This window comes from Nycticebus coucang, chromosome 21, assembly GCF_027406575.1.
Source record: "Nycticebus coucang isolate mNycCou1 chromosome 21, mNycCou1.pri, whole genome shotgun sequence".
NCBI lineage: Eukaryota > Metazoa > Chordata > Mammalia > Primates > Lorisidae > Nycticebus > Nycticebus coucang.
The window spans coordinates 16,424,976-16,445,301 of NC_069800.1; the positions used below are offsets into that span (position 1 = coordinate 16,424,976).

General features: G+C 40.5%; 1 protein-coding gene across 1 annotated transcript; it reads right to left on the bottom strand.

Moving 5' to 3' along the window:
* Positions 1-919: 919 nt before the first annotated feature.
* POLR3F (RNA polymerase III subunit F) lies at positions 920-20,309 on the bottom strand. Its single transcript, XM_053573972.1, has 9 exons — positions 20,113-20,309; positions 18,789-18,906; positions 15,896-15,963; positions 15,363-15,430; positions 13,709-13,821; positions 6,045-6,188; positions 5,583-5,690; positions 4,195-4,386; positions 920-3,243 (listed from the first exon to the last, which is right to left on the bottom strand). The coding sequence occupies exons 1-9, from the start codon at positions 20,172-20,174 to the stop codon at positions 3,166-3,168; spliced, it is 951 nt and encodes a 316-aa protein (XP_053429947.1). The 5' UTR covers positions 20,175-20,309; the 3' UTR covers positions 920-3,165.
* Between the last annotated feature and the right edge of the window lie 17 nt (positions 20,310-20,326).

A 20,326-nucleotide genomic window follows, 5' to 3' on the forward strand; every position in this document is an offset into this window, starting at 1 on the left:
TTGTCATTGTTTTAGCAGGCCCAGGCCAGGCTCAAACCCGCCAGCTTCGATGTTATGTGACTGGTGCTCTACTCACTGTGCTATGGGTGCCAAGCCTTGTTTAGCCATTAAGTTCTTAAAAATAAATTTGTGGCTATTAAGACATACAGAGTCTATATATTTTTTTTGTTGAGACAGTCTCACTATGTCACCCTTGGTAGAGTGCCATGGCATCACAGCTCACAGCAACCTCAAACTCTTGGGCTCAAGTGATTCTCTTGCCTCAGTCTCCCAAGTAGCTGGGACTACAGGTGCCCACCACAATGCCTGGCTTTTTTTTGGTGAAGTTGTTTTTAGCTGGCCCAGGCCGGGTTCGAACCTGCCACCCTTGGTGTATGTGGCTGGCACCATAACCTCTGTGCTATGACTGCCAAGCTGACAGTCTATATTTGAAAGATAGGTTGGTTCCTTCTCCCCATTTCTAATTCTCTTACAACTTCAGTTTTCTGGTCCCAGGAAGAACAGACATTGTTCTTACCATTCCAGATCTCACTGGGGGAGGGGAGGGCAGAGAAACCCTCTATAGTTTCAGGCTCCCAAACCCTCCGTATCTTAGAACTTGAAATTATCTACTGAGCTGAATTGTATTTTACCATTTATCTCAAAATAACTCTTTTGATGTAGTACACTTAGCGATCTCCAAACTGGAGCTTGCATTCCTTTCTCTTGGTCCGTGTTTTTGGCCTAGATACAGAAACTTGTAACTGGAGCTACAAAGTGAAAATACTCTTGTGTATTAATACATCAATAACTTAGTGTCCATGTGGCTGCTGATGGAAACGAAGTGCTATTAGAACTGAGAACCGATATAATGGCTTTTTGCTTAGACATATGCCATGATTTTCGTTTTTTTTTTCAGTTTGACTGGGGCTGGGACTGAGCCACAGGTGCTGCCCATATGCCATAATTTTTTTTTTTTTTGTAGAGACAGAGTCTCACTGTACCGCCCTTGGGTAGAGTGCCATGGCATCACACGGCTCACAGCAACCTCTAACTCTTGGGCTTACACGATTAGGGAAAAAAAATCTAAAACAGAACAAGAAAGATACATTTTTTTCCCAATAAAGTGTGAATGGAGGCAATGGACAGTTTTTGGTTTTAATTTCAGTTAAATAATTAGACATTGTCTTTTGTATGTGCTATACAGAATACCATAGGCTGGTGCTTTATCAACAGAACTTTCTCACAATTCTGAAGGCTGGGAATTCCTGCAGGTGCTTGCAGATTTGGTGTCTGGTGAGAGCCCACTTTCTGATTCATAAATGGCTGTTTTTGCCTGTGTCCTCCCTGGGCAGAAGAGGCAAAGGAACTCTCTGGCACTCTCTTATGAAGGCACTAATCCTATTCCTGAAGGGTTCACCCTCCTGACCTATCACCTCCAAATCCATCACAGTGAGGATCCGGTTTTAGCATTTGAATTCTGGGGGCATACATTCAGTCTGTTGTAGACATTAAATACAAATCCCAGGAAAATTCTAGCCAATATACAATTAAGCCACAGAGTGAAAATTATTAAGACTTTAATAAAGCACAGTGAAAATATTCCCCTCAGGATGAAAATGATAGTATTTACATACTGCAAATATATCCTTGACAATAGTCATTGTTTGGCTTTAAAGTATGGTAGCATAATCCTCTCAAAGAATATTTCTGATGTAAAAAGTAATCAGTAGTATACAGGCAATGTTCCACTCTCCCCTAGTAATTCCCTAAGTTTGTACACCTTTAATTTCTTCTCAAACTTTTTTTTTTTGAGACAGACTCTGTTGTCTTGGGTAGAGTGCCGTGTCATCACAGCTCACAGCAACCTCAAACTCTTGGATTCAAGTGATTCTCTTGCCTCAGCCTCCTGAGTAGCTGGTACTATAGGCACCTGCCACAATACCCAGATAATTTTTCTATTTTTAGTAGAGATAGGTCTTAGTCTTGCTGTAGCTGTCTTGAACACTGAAGCTCAAGCAATCCTCCCACCTTAGCCTCTCAGAGTGCTAGGATTATAGATAGGAGTGAGGAGTGAGCCACTGTGCTGGGCCTCTTCTCAAACTACTGAAAAAATAGAAAACAAATGGTGGTAGTGAACCAGATATAAAAAACTCCAATGAAGACTTTAAAAAGAAAATATTTACACTCAATTAACCTAGAACTTGGTAAACATGGGTTTCTGGGCTTATTTTTCCTTGACCTATCAAAATTCTCAGAGGCTTCAGAAGATGTGGTCCTCCAGAGTATTAACATGTTTTATTTGCTGATTTCACTACTAATCTTATTTGTTCCATATTCTTTTTTTTTTTTTTTTTAATTTGTAACTAAAAAAAGGATTATGTTTATTGAGGGCAAAGGGATGCAAAAAATGTAAAAAAAAAAGCTCATCTGGTATTTAATTAACTTTTTCTTCTCTGTTTGACAAATGGGAGTTGGATTTTATTTGTGTATATTCTAAGGATCCTGATCTGCTCATGAAATCCCTACACAGGAAGAAGCTGTGGGGCAGATGTTTGAAGCAATCCTTTGAGAGAACACTTTTCGGGCAGAGTAATTGCTCGGTGCTGCCTACTTCTTTCCCCATGTGAACTGCGTGACGCCACGGCACTCTACCATTTTGCTTCACATGTACTACAAAATAGTCGTTACACATGATGGTGAGGCCTGCAATTAGGGAAAAGCCCACTTTGCCATCTTGGCACTGGTCCAGGTCCTTCATTACTTTGTCTAGGGCCAGAGGGTCTTTTTGATTTTCCAAAAATCCTGGGAACTCCTCTATGAGCACTCTGAGGTCCTCCTTTGTTAAGTAGCCTTTATCCCCTGCAAATTTGTGGGGACCATGTGTGAATATCATGGTTTCCATGGCGTGCTCCGTCTGAGATGGCATTTTGGTGAGGTCTACTGAAGTCTGGGCCGAGAGGCACAGCAGACACTAGCTAGCTGGGGCGCAGGGCTTGTTTCATATTCTGTTGGCTACCTTATTAATATAAATTTAATCTTTATAAATAAAAGTTTTCATAACAGCAAATCTATGTCCATTACTATAAAGTTTGCTTTCAAGACAATCTGATGTACCATCATGATTAAAGTATCTGCTTCCAAAGTAACTTCATTTGCAAAATGTCAGTAAAGTTCATAGGTCTATTAATATTCAAGCCATTCTGTCATGTAAATACAGTTAGATGGTGAAATCTCACCACCTTCATGGCAGTCATCAAACACCTTAAAAAAAAAAAGAAAGAAATAGTTTATATTCAAAATAAAGTTTTAAAATATCCAAGACCCATCCACCCACTTGAGGCATTATTAAAAACAATAAAAGTTTCAAACAGAAAGGAATTAGGACTGTATTATAATGGACCCCACTATATGATCATGAAGTTAGTTAATGAGAGGCCTTTTATGATGGCATTGAGATGACCATGTTCAACTGCCCACTGGGCAAAAGGCCAATAGTAGGGAACCCAGGAATACAGGAAGGGAAAGCTATACATACAAATGAATTAATTTTTACTAATTGAACATTTCATGTTTAGCTACCTTCCTTTTTGTGAAGGGTGCTACAGAGAATTCCCAAATGTTAGCCTTTTATCTAGGAGTTGAAATCAGGGCACGGAGACCTTAGGCATATAGACTTAGAGCACAGACTGGCAGCCCAAAAATATACATGCTGTGAAGACTGGGACAGTGTCTCCTGCTCCCTGTTGTGTCCCCAGCACTACTGCACAGATGACTGCAGAGGAGAGATGTGATCTCTGGGTTTGAATCCTGGTGTGTTTTTTTAAGCTGTATGCTCTCAGGTCTTTCTAAATTCCCTCATTCCTAAGAGGAAATACCAGCACTAGCTTCAAGGACAAAGGATTAAACAAGACCATTTATGAAAATCATCATTGACACACCTGGCCCCTCGGAGTTCTCAGCAAATCTCATTTGCTTCCCTCATTACAAAGTATCCATTTCAGGGACAAAAGTCGAAAATGCAAATGTCTTTAACTTGGTTATTCCAAGAAAGGATGTAAGGCAATGATACTTAACGAATAGGTTATGTGGAGGTTTGAGCAGCTCCTGTCAACCCTAAGAATTTGAGAAAATACTAGGGGGTGCTTGCTCTGTTTTCTTTTTGTGGCATTTGCAACTGGCAGTCACATGTAAAGTGAAGCCACTTTAACTCACCGGGCAGAGACCACAGGGTGCACGGACCAAACCCGTGGGTGGGATGATTGGATTGACTGCTCTGAATAGCTTCATGTGTCCGTCTACACTGCCAACTGTGCCTTCTTTTGCAGCAATGATAGTCATCTCCACTTTCCCATCATAAATGAGTGTATTTAGGATGGTTTCAATATCCTCCATGGACAACTCTACCTAAAAAAGGGATACGTTAGAAAGGACACAAAAAATACAAGATGACATCCATTTAGAGCGTTTGATAAACAGTAAAGGGTCATAATTCTGAGGTGAAATGGGAGAAGCATTCTGCTGGAAAGGAGTAAATGACAACATTATGTTAGGGACAGACTCTCATGCTGAGTTCGACACTTTCTAATGTCCTCAAATCCTACATAAAATCTAGAAGTCTTGGGCAGCACCTGTGGCTCAAAGGAGTAGGGTGCTGGCCCTATATGCCAGAGGTGGCAGGTTCAAACCCAGCCCTGGCCAAAAATTGCCAAAAAAAAAATCTAGAAGTCTTACAATGTAATGGTAGAAATTCATAAAATGCTTGAGTAGAAAGGTACTTCAGACAGCAAATAGTCCAGTTTCCTAGTTCTTTATAAATGAGAAATCTGGGGCCCAGGAAATGAGAATGACTTGTCCAAGTTGCTACTTTGACTTATTCATTATGAAAAGCATCAGCATCCTTATGTACAGGTCTTCAAAAGAATGTACTGGTAACACCACTTACATCTCCTAAGAAAAAAGCAATAAACGACAACTGATGTCATGACTGATATTTTGCACATAGGTTAAAACATCCCTGAGAAAGCCAAGAACTTGTCAGAACAGACTTTTGACTTTGGGGAGTACAGTGCACTGCCAGGCCTACACTCTGCTGCTCCATGTCCCAAGCTCAAGAACAGTTCAAAGAGAGCCTGATGGCAATGACTGCCTTTTCCTGTGGTATAGAACAGTATTTTCCCAAAGTGGTTCTGCAGAATGTTCAATAGCTATCACCTGAAAAAAATACAAGGGTCAAATACATGTTTGAAATATATAAACTACATTCTTACGATGCATAGTCTTTTTTTTTTGTAGAGACAGAGTCTCACTGTACTGCCCTCGGGTAGAGTGCCGTGGCGTCACACAGCTCACAGCAAACTCTAACTCTTGGGCTTACACGATTCTCTTGCCTCAGCCTCCTGAGCAGCTGGGACTACAGGGGCCCGCCACAATGCCCGGCTATTTTTTTTTTGTTGCAGTTTGGCCGGGGCTGGGTTTGAACCCGCCACCCTCAGCATATGGGGCCGGCGCCCTACTCACTGAGCCACAGGCGCCACCCTATGATGCATAGTTTTAAAAATAGATGGAAATTATGTGAAAAGGTTATAAAACTGAGTTCTGACCTTACTGATCCCTAGTTCACAGATATATTTCCACACTTCATGTGACGAAGCGAATGAACTATTTCTTTGTATTACTGGATTCTGTTTGCTTTCTCGGGCTGTTTCTGCCTGTAAGGATTGAAACATAAGAAATCTAAGCAAGAATACACATGAATGTTTTCTGAATACAATTTATATTGAGTCGAACCAACAGCAGAAGATCTTTTTTTTATTTTATTTATTTATTTTTTTTTTGTGGTTTTTGGCTGAGGCTGGGTTTGAACCCACCACCTCCAGCATATGGGACTGGCGCCCTATCCCTTTGAGCCACAGGTGCCGCCCCGTCAGCAGAAGATCTTTTTAAGTCTAAGTATCCACTTTCAGATTTTAAATTTCTATAAAATATGATATACAAGATTAAAATCCTTTATAAAGAAACTTTCAAAGAAGATTCACAGTAGTATTTCCTCAATTATGCCTCACCTTGGTTTGCAGGAATTTAAAACACTGTTGGTTAAGCACCTCCACAAACTCAGATTCAAAATCTTGGTCACTGTACCAGGCCCCTCCAGTCACAGAGCGGTCTGGCTGCAGGTTGTAGAGCATATACACCTTCTTTTTGGAGGCCTAGGAAAGAATGTACAGTTCATGTGCTCATGACAGTTTCTGAAAACTAAATTAAAAAAAAAAAACACTTTATATTTTAGAATGGATTTTAATACACAGAATTATTGTAGAGATAGTGAAGAAAGTTCCCATATACTCCATGCCCAACGTCCCCTATTATTTACATCTTGCATCAGCACATTACACTTGTCACAATTAATGATCCAATACATCATCATTATTATTAACTGAATGCCACACTTTACCCAGATTTCATCAGTTTTTCCCCAATGTACATTTCTTTTCTTTTTTTTCTCCTGTGAGACAGAGTCTCACTTTGTCAGCCTCGGCAGAGTGCTGTGGCATCACAGCTGTCAGCAACCTCAAACTCTTGGGCTCCAGAGATTCTCCTGTCTTAGCCTCCCGAGTAGCTGGGATTACAGGTGCCTCCTACCACACCCAGGTATTTCTAGAGACAGGATCTCGCTCTGGCTCAGGCTGGTCTCCAACTCCTGAACTCAAGCAATCCACCCTCCTTGGCCTCCCAGAGTGCTAAGATTACAGGCATGAGCCACCGTGCCTGGCCTCAAACATTTTATCTTTCTCACTGCATACTCATGAATATTTATTTCATACTTTGACTTACAAAGCTTCATGTTTGGAACCGTTCTAGACCCTGCCCTCTTTAGTTGGCTGGTTCTTTGTGTCCTTTATAATAAAACCATAATGGTAAGAACAGTACTTTCTTTTTTTTTTTTTTCTGTGGTTCCTGGCCGGGGCTGGGTTTGAACCCACCACCTCCAGCATATGGGACCGGCGTCCTACTCCTTGAGCCGCAGGCGCCACCCAGAACAGTACTTTCTTAAATTCTGTGAGTTACTCTAGCAAGTTATTGCACCTGAGGGGGTTGTGGGAACCCACAGATTTGTAGCCAGTTGCGCAAAGTGTGGGTAGCCTGTGGACTACTGAATTTGTGACTAGTGTCTAAAGTGAAGACAGTCTTGGGGAAAGACTATGCTTTTAACCTGTGAAATTTGGGACTTAACTCCAGGTAGTCAGAACCGCTTTGCAGCTACCACCCCCAATCCATCTACATAAATGTTCAAGACTAGTGTACTATGTACTACGGATAGTGATACCAGAATGATTAACCAGGAACCTCATGGCAAATAACTCAGCCAGTACAAATACATTGAATACAGTGCTTATGTACATTTCCTGCCGCCCTTCATCTTACAGACACCACTTATTTCCACAGTTACTCAGGCCAGCACCTTGTTCCTCTACCTTTTTCAGCGAGGTTGTTTCCTACATTTGTGATACATCGAGTTTCTGTTGTCACATTCTGTATTCCACCCTAGTATCCCCCTACCTCCTAAATGACTTTAAAAGTTTGTACAAGTAATCAAAATTAAGATTTCTCCGCTGGGCATAGCGGCACATTCCTGTAGTCCCAGCTACTCAGGAGGCTAGGGCAAAAGGATTGCTTAAGGCCAGGGTCTGAATCTAGCCTGGGCAACAGAGCAAGACCTAGACTCTAAAGAAGAGAAAAAACAAGAGGAAAAAACCCAGATTACTCTTTGTGCAACCCAACTGTATGGGTTTTGACACATGCTTAATGTCTGTGTCATGGGGAACACTTTCACTACCCTAAAAGTATCTCCTGTGTTTCACCCATTCAACTTTCTCTACCATCCCAGCCCCAACCCCTGATCTTTTTACTGTCTCTATAGTTTTGCCTTTTCCAGGATGTCATATAGTTGGAATCATACAGTCTTTTCAGGTTGGCTTCTTACACTTAGTAATATGCACTTAAAATTCATCCACGTTTTTTCATGATAGCTCATTTCTTTTTATCACTGAATAATATTTAAGTCAGTTTATCCATTCACTTATTGAAGGGCACCTTTGGTAGCTTCCAGTTTTTAGCAATTAGGTACAAAGCAGCTATAAACATTCACGTGGAATATTTTGTGTATACGTAAGTTTTGAAATCAGTTGGGTAAATAATTAGAAGCATGATCACTAGATGATGTGGCAAGACTCTGGTTTTGAAACTGCACAACTGTTTTACCCAGTGGTTGTGCCATTTTGCCTTATCATCAGCAACCAATGAGTACTCATCTTGGTCTGTGTATTACCAGACACGAGTTATCAACGTAGTATCACGTTTTGGATTTTAGCCATTCTAATAGGTGTGCAGAGATATCTCACTACACTAAAACAATTATCTTTTTTTGAGACAGAGTCTTACTCTGTTGTCCTGGCTGGAGTGCAGTGACATCATCATAGTCCACTGTGATCTCAAACTCCTGGGCTCAAGTGATCTTCCTGCCTCAGCTTCTTGAGTAGCTGGGACTATAGGCAGCTCCCAGGTTATAAAAGAGATAAGTTCTGTGGCTTTGTTCTTAAGTTGAATTTGTATGTAAGTTGTAACAGGTGTGTATATATATATATATTTTGACTTTGAAATTATTTTACTGTCTATTTTCTAGCATTGTTCTGAATTACAAGAAGAAAAGAAATGAGAAGAAAAGCATTTTCCAACTTATTTCATTATTCCTTCTGGAAGAACTATGTACCAGGTCTCATTTCTTTTTTTTTTTTAATTATTATTTTTTTAATTGTTAAATCATAGCTGTGTATATTAGTGTAATCAAGGGGTACAATGTGCTGGTTTCATATATAATCTGAAATATTCTCATCAAACTGTTCAACATAGCCTTCATGGCATTTTCTTAGTTATTGTATGCAGACATTTATATTCTGCCTTTAGTAAGTTTTGCCTGTACCCATTCTAAGATGCACCATAGGTGTGGCACCACCTATTACCCTCTCTCTACCATAACCTCCCCCCTCCCTTGGCCCTTTCCTCATAGTCTTGTGCTATAGTTGGGTTATAGCCTTCATGTGAAAGCTAGAATTTAGCTTCATAGTAGGGCTGAGTACATTGGATACTTTTTCTTCCATTCCTGAGATACTTTGCTGAGAAGAATATGTGGAACAGGTATATTTACCTATTACCTATAATAGCTCCTGTTCATAAGTGTGAGTTGTATGTCAGTTGGATGTTTATAACTCAGGCACTGGGTGTACAGGCATGTGCCATCACTCCTGGCCAATTTTTCTTTTTCTTGGAGACAGAGTCTCGCTTTGTTGCCCTGGTTAGCATATTGTGGTGTCATACATCACAGGAACCTTGAACTCCTGTGCTTGAACAATCCTCTTACTTCCAAGTAGCCTGGACTACAAGTGCTGCCACAATGCCCAGCTAGTTTTTCTATTTTTTTTTTTTAGTACAGAGTCTCGCGTTGCTCAGGCTGGTTTCGAACTCCTGAGCTCAAGCAATTCACCCACCATGGCCTCCCAGAGTGCTAGGATTATAGGCGTGAACCACCATGTCCCACTAATTTTTCTACTTTTGGTAGAGATGGGATCTTGTTCTTGCTCAGGCTGGTCTTCAGCTTCTAATCTTGAGCAATCCTCTGCCTCAGCCTCCCAGGTTGCTAGGATTATAAGCTCAAATTGTTATTTTAATTGGCAATTCTTTACTAATAAATGATGGTAAGCATTATCTGCCTTTGGTGAGGTATTGTTCATCTTCTTTGGTGAGGTATTGGTTCAGCCCTTTTGTCTATTTTTAACTTAATTGTTTATTTCTTTATTGTTGAATTTTAAGAATTCTTCATATAATTTGAGAACAAATCCATCGGATACATGATTTGCAAATATCTTCTAGTATGCAGCTTGTCTAAGTTGTCTTTTCATTCTTTTTTTTTTTTTTTTTTTTTTTTGTAGAGACAGAGTCTCACTTTATGGCCCTCGGTAGAGTGCCGTGGCCTCACACAGCTCACGGCAACCTCCAATTCCTGGGCTTAAGCGATTCTCTTGCCTCAGCCTCCCGACTAGCTGGGACTACAGGCGCCCGCCACAACGCCCGGCTATTTTTTGGTTGCAGTTTGGCCGGGGCCGGGTTTGAACCCGCCACCCTCGGTATATGGGGCCGGCGCCTTACCGACTGAGCCACAGGCGCCGCCCTGTCTTTTCATTCTTAACAGTGTCTTGCAAAACAGTTTAAATTTTAATGAAGTGTAATCAATTTTTTTCTTTCATAGATTACACTATTGGTTTTGCACTTAAAAACTCATCAACAGGGTGGTGCCTGTGGCTCAGTGAGTAGGGCGCCGGCCCCATATGCCGAGGGTGGCGGGTTCAAACCCAGCCCCTGCCAAACTGCAACAAAAAAATAGCCGGGCATTGTGGCAGGCGCCTGTAGTCCCAGCTGCTTGGGAAGCTGAGGCAAGAGAATCGCTAAGCCCAAGAGTTAGAAATTGCTGTGAGCGGTGTGAAGTCACGGCACTCTACCCGAGGGCAGTACAGTGAGACTCTGTCTCTATAAAAAAAAAAAAACAACAAAAACTCATCAACAAAACTAGGCACCTGTAGCATGCTGGCCACATACACTGGGCTGGTGGCTTCAAACTGTCCCGGGCCTGCCAAACAACGACAACAGCAAACAACAAAAATAGCCAGGTGTTGTGGTGGGCACATGTAGTCCCAGCTACTTAGGTGGCTGAGGCAAGAGAATTGTTTGAGCTTAAGAGTTTGAGGTTGCTGTGAGCTGTGACACCATAGCACTCTACCAAGGGTGACATAGTGAAACTGTCTCAAAAAACAAACAAACAAACAAAAAAACCCCAAAACACAAAAAAACTCATCAACAAACCCAAGGTCATGAGGATTTGCTCTTATGCTTTCTTCAAAAAAGACTTTTTGCGCTTTACTTTTGCATTTATATCTAAGTTTATTTTAACCCTTAAAAGGACATGGAAGTCCATCAACTGATGACTAAACAAAAGGTGGTACAGGCTCAGTGCCCATAGGCCCGTGAGTAGGACGCTGGCCACATACACCAAAACTGGTGGGTTCGACTTTGGCCCAGGCCTGCCAAACAACAATGACAACTGCAGCCAAAAAATAGCTGGGTGTTGGGGCGGGTGCCTGTAGTCCCAGGTACTTGGGAGGCTGAGGTAAGAGATCTGCTTAAGCCCAAGAGTTTGAGGTTGCTGTGAGTTGTGACACCACCGCACTCTCCCGAGGGCAACATAGTGAGACTGAGACTGTCTCAAAAAGAAAAAAAAGAAAGAAGAAAGAAAAAAAAGATTGTACATATCTATACAACGGAATTTACAATGTAATAAAAAGGAATCAAGTACAACATGTATCAACCTTGAAAACACAATAATAATAATAATGATGGTGAAAGAAGTCATATACACGTGACCACATACTCTATTATTCTGTTTATAGAAACTATCCAGAATAGGCAAATCTATAAAGGCAAAAAGTAGATTAGTGGTTGTCAGGGCTTAGGGGAGGGAGGCTGGAGAGCAAATGCTAGTGGTGTCACATTTTAGGGTGATGAAATATTCTAACATTAGAACAGTGGTGATGGTTGCACAACCCTGAGAATATAGTAAAAACCACTGGATTGTATGCTTAAGTTTTGCAGTATGTGAATTATGTCCCAATAAAGCTATTATTAAAAATAAAGATGTGGAAGGAAGACTGGCAAAATAAGGCTAGGTGATGGATACATGGAGACTCATTATATTATTTCTTCTACTTTTGTATGTATTTTATCCATTAAAATGTGGAAGGGAAATGCCATTCTAAATTAAGGAAGTAGTAAGAAATAATCACTTGATAAATAAAATCACTCATGAATATCCAATTCTTATGTGCTAAAATTTGTGTTCAAGAAAACTTTTTTTTCTTTTTTTTTGAGACGGAGTCTCAAGCTGTTGCCCTGGGTAGAGTGCTGTGGCGTCATAGCTCACAGCAACCTCAAACTCTTGGGCTTAAGTAATTCTCTTGCCTCATCCTCCCAAGTAGCTGCGACTATAGGCGCCTGCCACAATGCCTGGCTATTTTGTTTATTAATTTATTTGCCATTATTGTTTTAGCTGGCCTCGGTGTATGTGACCAGTGCCCTAGTTACTGAGCTAGGGGTGCTGCCAAGAAAACTTCTCACTATAACTTTGAACTCCTTGGGTCAGGCCATCCTTCCAGCTCAGCTTCTGAGTGACTGGAACTATAGATGCATGCCATCGTGTGTGGCTAATTTTAATTTCTTTTTTTAATAGATGGGGTCTTGCTATGTTGCCCAGTTTTGTCTCTAATTCCCGGCTTCAAGGAGTCCTTCAACCTCAGACTCCCAAAGTACTGATATTACAAATGTAAGCCACTCTGCCCAGACCAAGCAAACTTTATTCTAGGGGAATCGCAGCTCCTCAGACATCGAAACCAGAGAAGTCAGTGGCAGATGTCTGGCGGAGCCAGCTCTGAAGCATGAAGCCCCAGGATATGGCAGGGGTGGGGTGGAAAGAGTAGGAAGAAAAATACCGGTGTATTGGAAAAGCAGGTCCACCAGGGCAAGGATCTTCCTGAATTGTACATTAATGTATCTCCAGCACCCAGACCAGTGTGGCATACAGCAAACATTCAAGTGATATTTATTGAATTTGTAAGCTAATATGTTGGGATAAAGTAAATTATAGTAGAAACTCTGTAGTCCACCTCCCCACATTGACTACCTCCTTAAGTTGACCTAATTTTCTTTTCTTTTTTTAAGAGATATCAAGTCTTAGTTTGTCGCCCTCGGTAGAGTGTCATGGCATCACAGCTCACAGCAACCTCCAGCTCTTGGGCTAAGGTGATTCTCTTGCCTCAGCCTCCCGAGTAGCGGGGGCCACAGGTGCCCGCCACAACGCCCAGCTATTTTTTTTGTTGTTGCAGTTTGGCTGGGGCTAGCACCCTACTCACTGAGCTATAGGCGCCACCCAGTTGACCTAATTTTCATACACCAGGCAAGCAAGTACTCAATGGAAGTTCTTTATGTTGACCACCTCCTTACGTTGACCAGTTTGTTACAGTCCCTTGGATATCAAGTTACAGAGGTTCTACTATATTTTACATACCACAAAATCTAGGGAAAATGTTCACAACTTCAAAAATTGTTCACTGAAAGGGTAAAGTAGTTTCAGACTTTGGAATGGGTAAGACATCAAGAGTTAACTAGGTAGCAGCAAATCTTAGCAGCATCTCCAAACCATTCCAATACCAGTTAATTTTTTAATAGTCCATTTTATCCAGTTATTTTTGAGACAGTTTCATTCTGTTGTCCTGGAAGAGTGCAGTGGTGTCATCATAGCTCACTGCAACTCAAACTCCTGGGCTCAACCAATCCTCCTCTTTCAGCCTCCTAAGAAGCTGGGACTACAGGCATGTGCCACCACACCTGGCTAATTTTTCGATTTTTAGTAGAGATGGTTTCCTGTTTTCTCAACCTGGTTTCAAACTCCCAAGCTCAACTGATCCTCCCACTTTGACCTCCCAGAGTGCTAGGATTACAGGTGTGAGCCACAGTGCCCAGTCTTGACCAGTTGTTTTAAATTACAACATAACTTCAAGAATAAAAACTTGAAATTGGAAACTGAAAGAACATATCTAAGTGAATATTTGAGAAAAGAACTACTCACTGCTACAGACTTAACAGCTTTAATGAGCTTTTTACTTTCCAAGTTCTTCAGAATTTTGTTGATTTCTGTTAATGGCAAGTTACTTTTGTATCGGATATCTCTGCTCCATATTCCTATAAGAAAGTAAATTAAGTTAACTATGGTGTTCCTGGATTTTTGTTTCTAGTCTTTTGGGGGTTGTTTTTGAGACAGAGCCTCAAGCTGTCGCCCTAGGTAGAGTGCTGTGGCATCACAGCTCACAGCAACCTCCAACTCCTGGGCTCAAGCGATTCTCCTGCCTCCGCTTCCCAAGTAGCTGGGACTATAGGTGCCTGCCACAACACCCGGCTATTTTTTGGTTGCGGCCATCATTGTTGTTTGGCAGGCCTGGGCTGGATTTGAACCTGCCAGCTCAGGTATATGTGGCTGGTGCCTCAGCCTCTTGAGCCATAGGTGCCGAGCCTTTTGTTTCTATTCTTATAGCTTGTATCTCATTCCAAAAAAGGTAAGAACCTTGGCTAAAGTAGCAAAAGTATGCAAAACAACAAGTAAGTCACATGCTTATATTCTCACTGAAAATTTTTTAGAATCCCAGTGTGGTATATTTTTTAAAAAATCCAAGAAAAGGATGTTTTTATAATTGAAGAAAAAATAATGAATGCTATTATATTAACTTACGTCACTTCTTCTATCCTCTCTTGTACCTTAATCTTTTTTTGTAGCATTTTTACTTTAGATTGTAAATGTGAAAAACAAACAAATTATACTTTAGATTGTAAATGTGAAAAACAAACTTAAACTTAAACTGAAATCCTTAACTGGGACAAAAACAAAACAAAACAAACAAACAAGAAAAACACCTTTCCATGCATGTAATCCATTATTTATACAACACTCTATTTGTGAGATAGAGAAAGGAACTCTGTAGTTCTTATAGCTACTAAAAGCCCTGCATGAAAAGCTGACTTCTCTTTCAAAGAAGGAAATAAGTGTTATATGTGGAAAAAGAATGTACATAAAAATCTTTTGCTTTATTTTCTTCCCAATGTAGAGGCATAATAAAATAGGAAGATTTAAGAAAAAAATACAGAATGGCTTTCTCATAGGACTATTATTCCATCACAATTTTTCAAGCTAATGTCAATGATTGAACTAGATCCTAAATCATAGTAATTGCAATCTATATACAGTTCTTCAAGGGAGATGGGGGGACCACAGCTGCTGAGGGGCATATGTAAAGGCATTACTGTACTAGATAGCCTTCAATTTTTCAAAAGCTAGAGGTGTTACTTATTATCCATAATTTATAGATCAGATGAAGAAACTCAGGCTTACAAAGTTTAAGTAACTTGTCAAAGTCATATAGGTGGAAAGAAATTTTTTTTTTAAATTAAACATTTATTTATTTTGAATAGACAATATATTCATGTGGCTTAGAATTCAAAAGTCTTTTTCCAACACTGGCTATGGCTGTCTAGTTCCTGCCCCTTTTGAGGAAACCATGGCATCCCTCCTGGGTATCCTTCAAGCATATGCATGTTATATATGCATGTTCTGCTCCCTTCTTCCCCGTTTTACACAAATGGCAGCTTACTCTACAAACTGAGCTCTCCCCTGGGAAACTGGGATTTCAAGCCCAGAGACAACACTTTTACTCTATCCTTCACACGCTTACCTTTATTTCCTGCATCTTCTATGATTTGATACACTAGTTTTTCTTGGTTATCTGATCCTTTCATTTTACTGCAGGGAGATAAAGCAGAATTAAAAAGGCAAAGGAATACAGGATAATCTAATAATCTACATCATTACAAAATGATCTGGCAGACCAAATCATTTCGAAAGGTCACCATTGTGATATATGTACTAAAAGAAGGGCTTACTTTAAAAAGAATGAGACAGAGCTGTGTGTATCAACATGAAAAGATGTCCAACATACAGTAAATTAAAAAAAAGTTGCAAAACAGTATGGATGGCATGATTTCCATTTTTGTTAAAAAAAAGAGAGAGACTGTATATAAATATATAATCATTGATATATATTTATATATATTTAGAAGAAAGGATATATATACCAAATTGTTAAAAGTGGTTACCTGTGGGAGGTGGGGATGAGATGCAGGACAGGGTACATTATGCAATCTTGTATTAGCCTTTTTCCAACACATGTATTACTTTTGTCTTAAAATTAAAAAAATAAGTGCTTACCCAGCATTCTGAGAGTCCTTTATTCTATATAAAAGGCCTGTACTGCTCCTTAAGAGGTCCAACTGACCCTGAAGTTTTAAAAATTGAAAGTAAAAGCCAATTATTTTAGAACAATATCAAATCCAATGACAAATGCTAATACATCCTTTAATATTTTTATTACAGACTAAAATATTCCACACCCTAGTTATCTGTTAGTTCCTCATTTCAGACTTATGTTTTTACTTCTATATGATGTACAATGTATTTTTCAAGATCTAAGTCTTTATCTTAAAATGTCTCAAAATATCAATACTAACAATTTCCTATATGCCAGATCAAGGTTTAGTTATGTGATAAAGCATAAAGAGTTTTTAAAAATCAGCTTTAGAATATAATAAAATAAACATCTATATTCAAATTCAAATAAATCCAAATTACATAGATAAAATATAAAGATAAAAATATAATTTGTTAAATAAAAAGTTCAAATAAAGGCCAACCAAACACATTCTACTGTACAATGGAGACAATGACAGAGCTGAGTCCTAAAAGATAACAAGGAGTGAGTTAGTCCCTGAAGAAAGGGAGAAAGACCCTTCAAAGAAGAGAGGACAGCATGAGCCAAGGCCCTGAGGCATGAAACAGCATGATGTGACCAGAAACCAAAAACAATCTGCTCCCTCTGAAACAACTTTTGAGGCAGAGTGGTGGAGGATACAAAGCTGATGATGAAGGCAGGGGCTCAGTGTGATACACCCAGGAGTCTGAGCTTGCATCTCCAGTACTGACAGATTTTAGGTGGTAGAATGACTTGGTCAGACCTGGATTTAAGACAGCTCAGACTAGCTTCTCTGAGGCAGATGGATTTAGGAAAGCCAGTTAGATGCTACTGCAATAGTTCAGGTAAAAGCCAAGAACTTGACCATGTGCAGGAGTAGTAGGAATGGGAATGGGGCAACAAATTTGAGCTGTTTAAAAAAGTCAAAACACTTTGTGATCTATTAATAATCACTGCCTTGCTTAATAGCCTTTGGTAGCTCTACCACTGCCTATACCCTATAGTCTAATAAGACTAGCAGTGGATGAGCAGTTGCAGAGGTAGTAAAAAAGAAGGTGCTGAGGATGATTTTCAGTCAGAAAGGAAAGAGCTGAGAGGGTAGTCAGAGGACAAAAGGAATCTTTTCCACTGCCACAACCTCACAGAATCCCTCCCTCCATCTTTTCTCAAGTTGAAGACCTTCACCACAGAGAAATGGGTACAAATTACCAAAACTCCTTTTGCTGGTTTTTACAAATAAAGTTTTATTAAAACATAGCCATACTCATTATTTCATATATCATCCATGGCTGCTGCTTGCTAAAATGACAAAGTCGAGTAGCTGTGACAGAAACCATATAACCTACACAGCCTAAAACATGCTACCTGGCATTTTATAGAAAATGTCTGGCAACCCCTGAGCTAGAGAGTTGAAGGTAATAATTTAATAAAAGGTTCACTTGTCCCCAAATCTCTATATCCAGGGTCCTAAGAAATCCAACAAGGCTGGTGGGATGAGGCCTTAGTATATAACACTTTTACCTAATTGCTATAAACCAAACTGAAATACTCCAGAAATGGGAGTTTTGATGATGGGGGAGAGGAAGGAGAAATAAATATAGAGCTAAGTAGGTTTTTAGAGGTTGTTTTGTTTTGTTATCTCCAACTCCTGGGCCTAGGCGATTCTCTTGCCTCAGCCTCCGGAGTAGCTGGGACTACAGGCGTCCGCCACAATGCCTGGCTATTTTTTTGTTGCAGTTTGGCCGGGGCCAGGTTCGAACCTGTCACCCATGGTATATGGGGCCGATGCCCTACCCACTGAGCCACAGGTGCCACCCAAGAGGTTGTTTTGTTATGATTTTTGGATAGCTGGAGAAGTACAGCATTAGGGCCTTAGGTTCTTAAAAGATAGAAGAGGTAGGAGCCATGCCACTGGGGGTTGCAGCTAGACTTCCTCCTAAAAGACCAGCATGGCTGTCTTTCAGCTGGATTCATTCCTACTTTCTGAAATGCTCATAGTGACAATGAGGATAAGTGACATCCTAATGAATAGGCTCTGTGATGACTCACAGAAAAATCAGGAGGGAGATATTTTGTAGGAAATGGCCCCAAACCATCAGTAGGAAGCAAGCAGGTGAACAGACTGGAACAGACTCTGGCTATGTGCCCTATGTACCTTAGTAACAATTATGTTAAATATAACAATTATAACAAAATACATTCATTTCATCTGTCCCATAAAATGGCACACAATTATTTCTTCTTTTCTCAATTTAGGAAGTCTGACCTATTTCCTGGTTTGGAGTCTTAGGAGTTAAGTTTGGAGTCAAACTTAAAACAATTTCTGGTTTTATGACTACTATGTTAGGGTATGTGGGTGTATGGAGAAAGAGATAGATATTTATTATAAACTGTATGCTTATGTGAGTATAGAGGCTGAAGGAGTCCCCTCATCTGCCCTCTGCAAACTGGAGACCCAGGAAAGTTGGTGATGCAGATTAAAGGTTTGAATGCAGAGTGCTTATAGTGTGGATTCTAGTCTGAAAGCCTGAGAACCAGATCCACACCTCAGCTCAAGCAGTCAGGCAGAGGACAAATTTAGCCTTCCTCTACCATTTTGTTCTATTCAGTCTCTAAAAGGAATGGATGATAATCACCCATGATAAGACCACATCTGCTTTACTCAGTTCACCAAATGCTAGTGAAATGAAACACCTTCACAGGCACTCCTAGATAAAACATTTAACCAGATATCTGAGAATCCCATGTCTCAGTCATGTTGACACATAAAATTAATGATCATAACTACACAGGAGGACACGACCACAACCACAGCACGTAAGTAATTATGTAAACTAGCTAGGTTCACCTTACCATGGATAATAGTCTGTTAATGGCCACTGCCCGCTGCTGGGCTTCTATATGAGGCATTTCATTCTGAATTACTTGGTCTGTGATTCCATGAGGAAACTGGTGACATAATTCTATAATCCTAGAAACAAAGGCATTAATGTTATTCTTCATGTTTACTTGTTTCAAGAGGGATGAGGGGAAAAATACAAGCTGAACATTTGAAATTGTGTCTTTTTCACAGTAAGCAGATAATGTGGGCTTCCATGATGGTTTTCTTTTCTTTTTTTGAGACAGAGTCTCACTATGTTGCCCTGGGTAGAGTGCCAAGGCGTCACAGCAACCTCCAGCTCTTGGGCTTAGGCAAATTCTCTTGCCTCAGCCTCCCGAGTAGCTGGGACTACAGCCGCCTCCATGATGGTTTTCAATCAAAGCATGTTAGAAACTGAGGAAGATGATTTCTAAATACCTGTTTATATTACTATTGTTATTTAAGGGAAGTGTTTCTTTTCCTCACTAATACGAACTTTACAGCAAAAGTCTAATGAAAACACAAAAAAATATTAAAGCTTAGACTTCGATGTTCTTAGATGAATAAGTATGACAAAGTTAAGCTGTAAGTTTGTAAGCAGGAGGCAAATACAGACACTTCTGGTGAGAAGCCAAATTCTGTCACAATTGACCATAACAAGTGCCTACTTTTGGAATTATCCCTACCAAACAAAAATGAATCCAAATTTTCATCTTGTCAATAGGATCAATATATGTTATTCATAAAGTTTGTGAAAGTTGGGGTCTTTTAAAACTATGTGATAATGCAAAAACTAGCAGTGCACTGACAAAGAATATAAACCTGGAAGGGGCTTTCTGTGTCCTGAAAGTCTTGGATTCAATATTGCACTGAAACAATCTGGCTTAGCGTTGCTTCATAATCACAAACTGCACCCTAACTCCTCCCAACCATGGGAGGTTTTGTCATGGGAGGTTCCTTAGTGACAAGATTAAATGCTGAATCGGAACACGTATCCACAAATACTAAGGGAAAAAGCCGAGGGTCCCCTCTCAAGGCATTGATCACCTTAATATAGCAAGGAAAAGCAACATTACAACCTCCCCAAAGCACTAGGATACACAAAGCTGCCAAACCCGTTCTGAACTTCTTAATTGAGAGTTCTGCTCTCCAAGGGCGGGAGCGAGGAAGGGCCCAGAAGCCCGCAATCGCTTTCCTGCGTGTTCATCCAACTCGCTCCAGCCTCTCCTAAGGGATTCCGGAGAAGGGGTCTGGCTGCTCAAATGACCGGCTGCCGGCGGGGTGTCTGAAGCCGGGAACGAAACCTCCTTGGTTTACCTGTTTTCTATTTCCACCGGATCCGCGTCAGGCGGCTGCACCTTCACCTTCACCTCAGCCATGAGGGCGCAGTTCCCAATTCCTGGGGGAAGAGGCACACCAAGTCGTGGGTTACCAAATCCGAGACCCCCAGGAACCGAGCCCAGTGCGCGGGACCTTTTTTGTCATGTCGCAGAAGGCCCTTCGCTGTCCGTCGGCTTGAGGCGGCCAACCC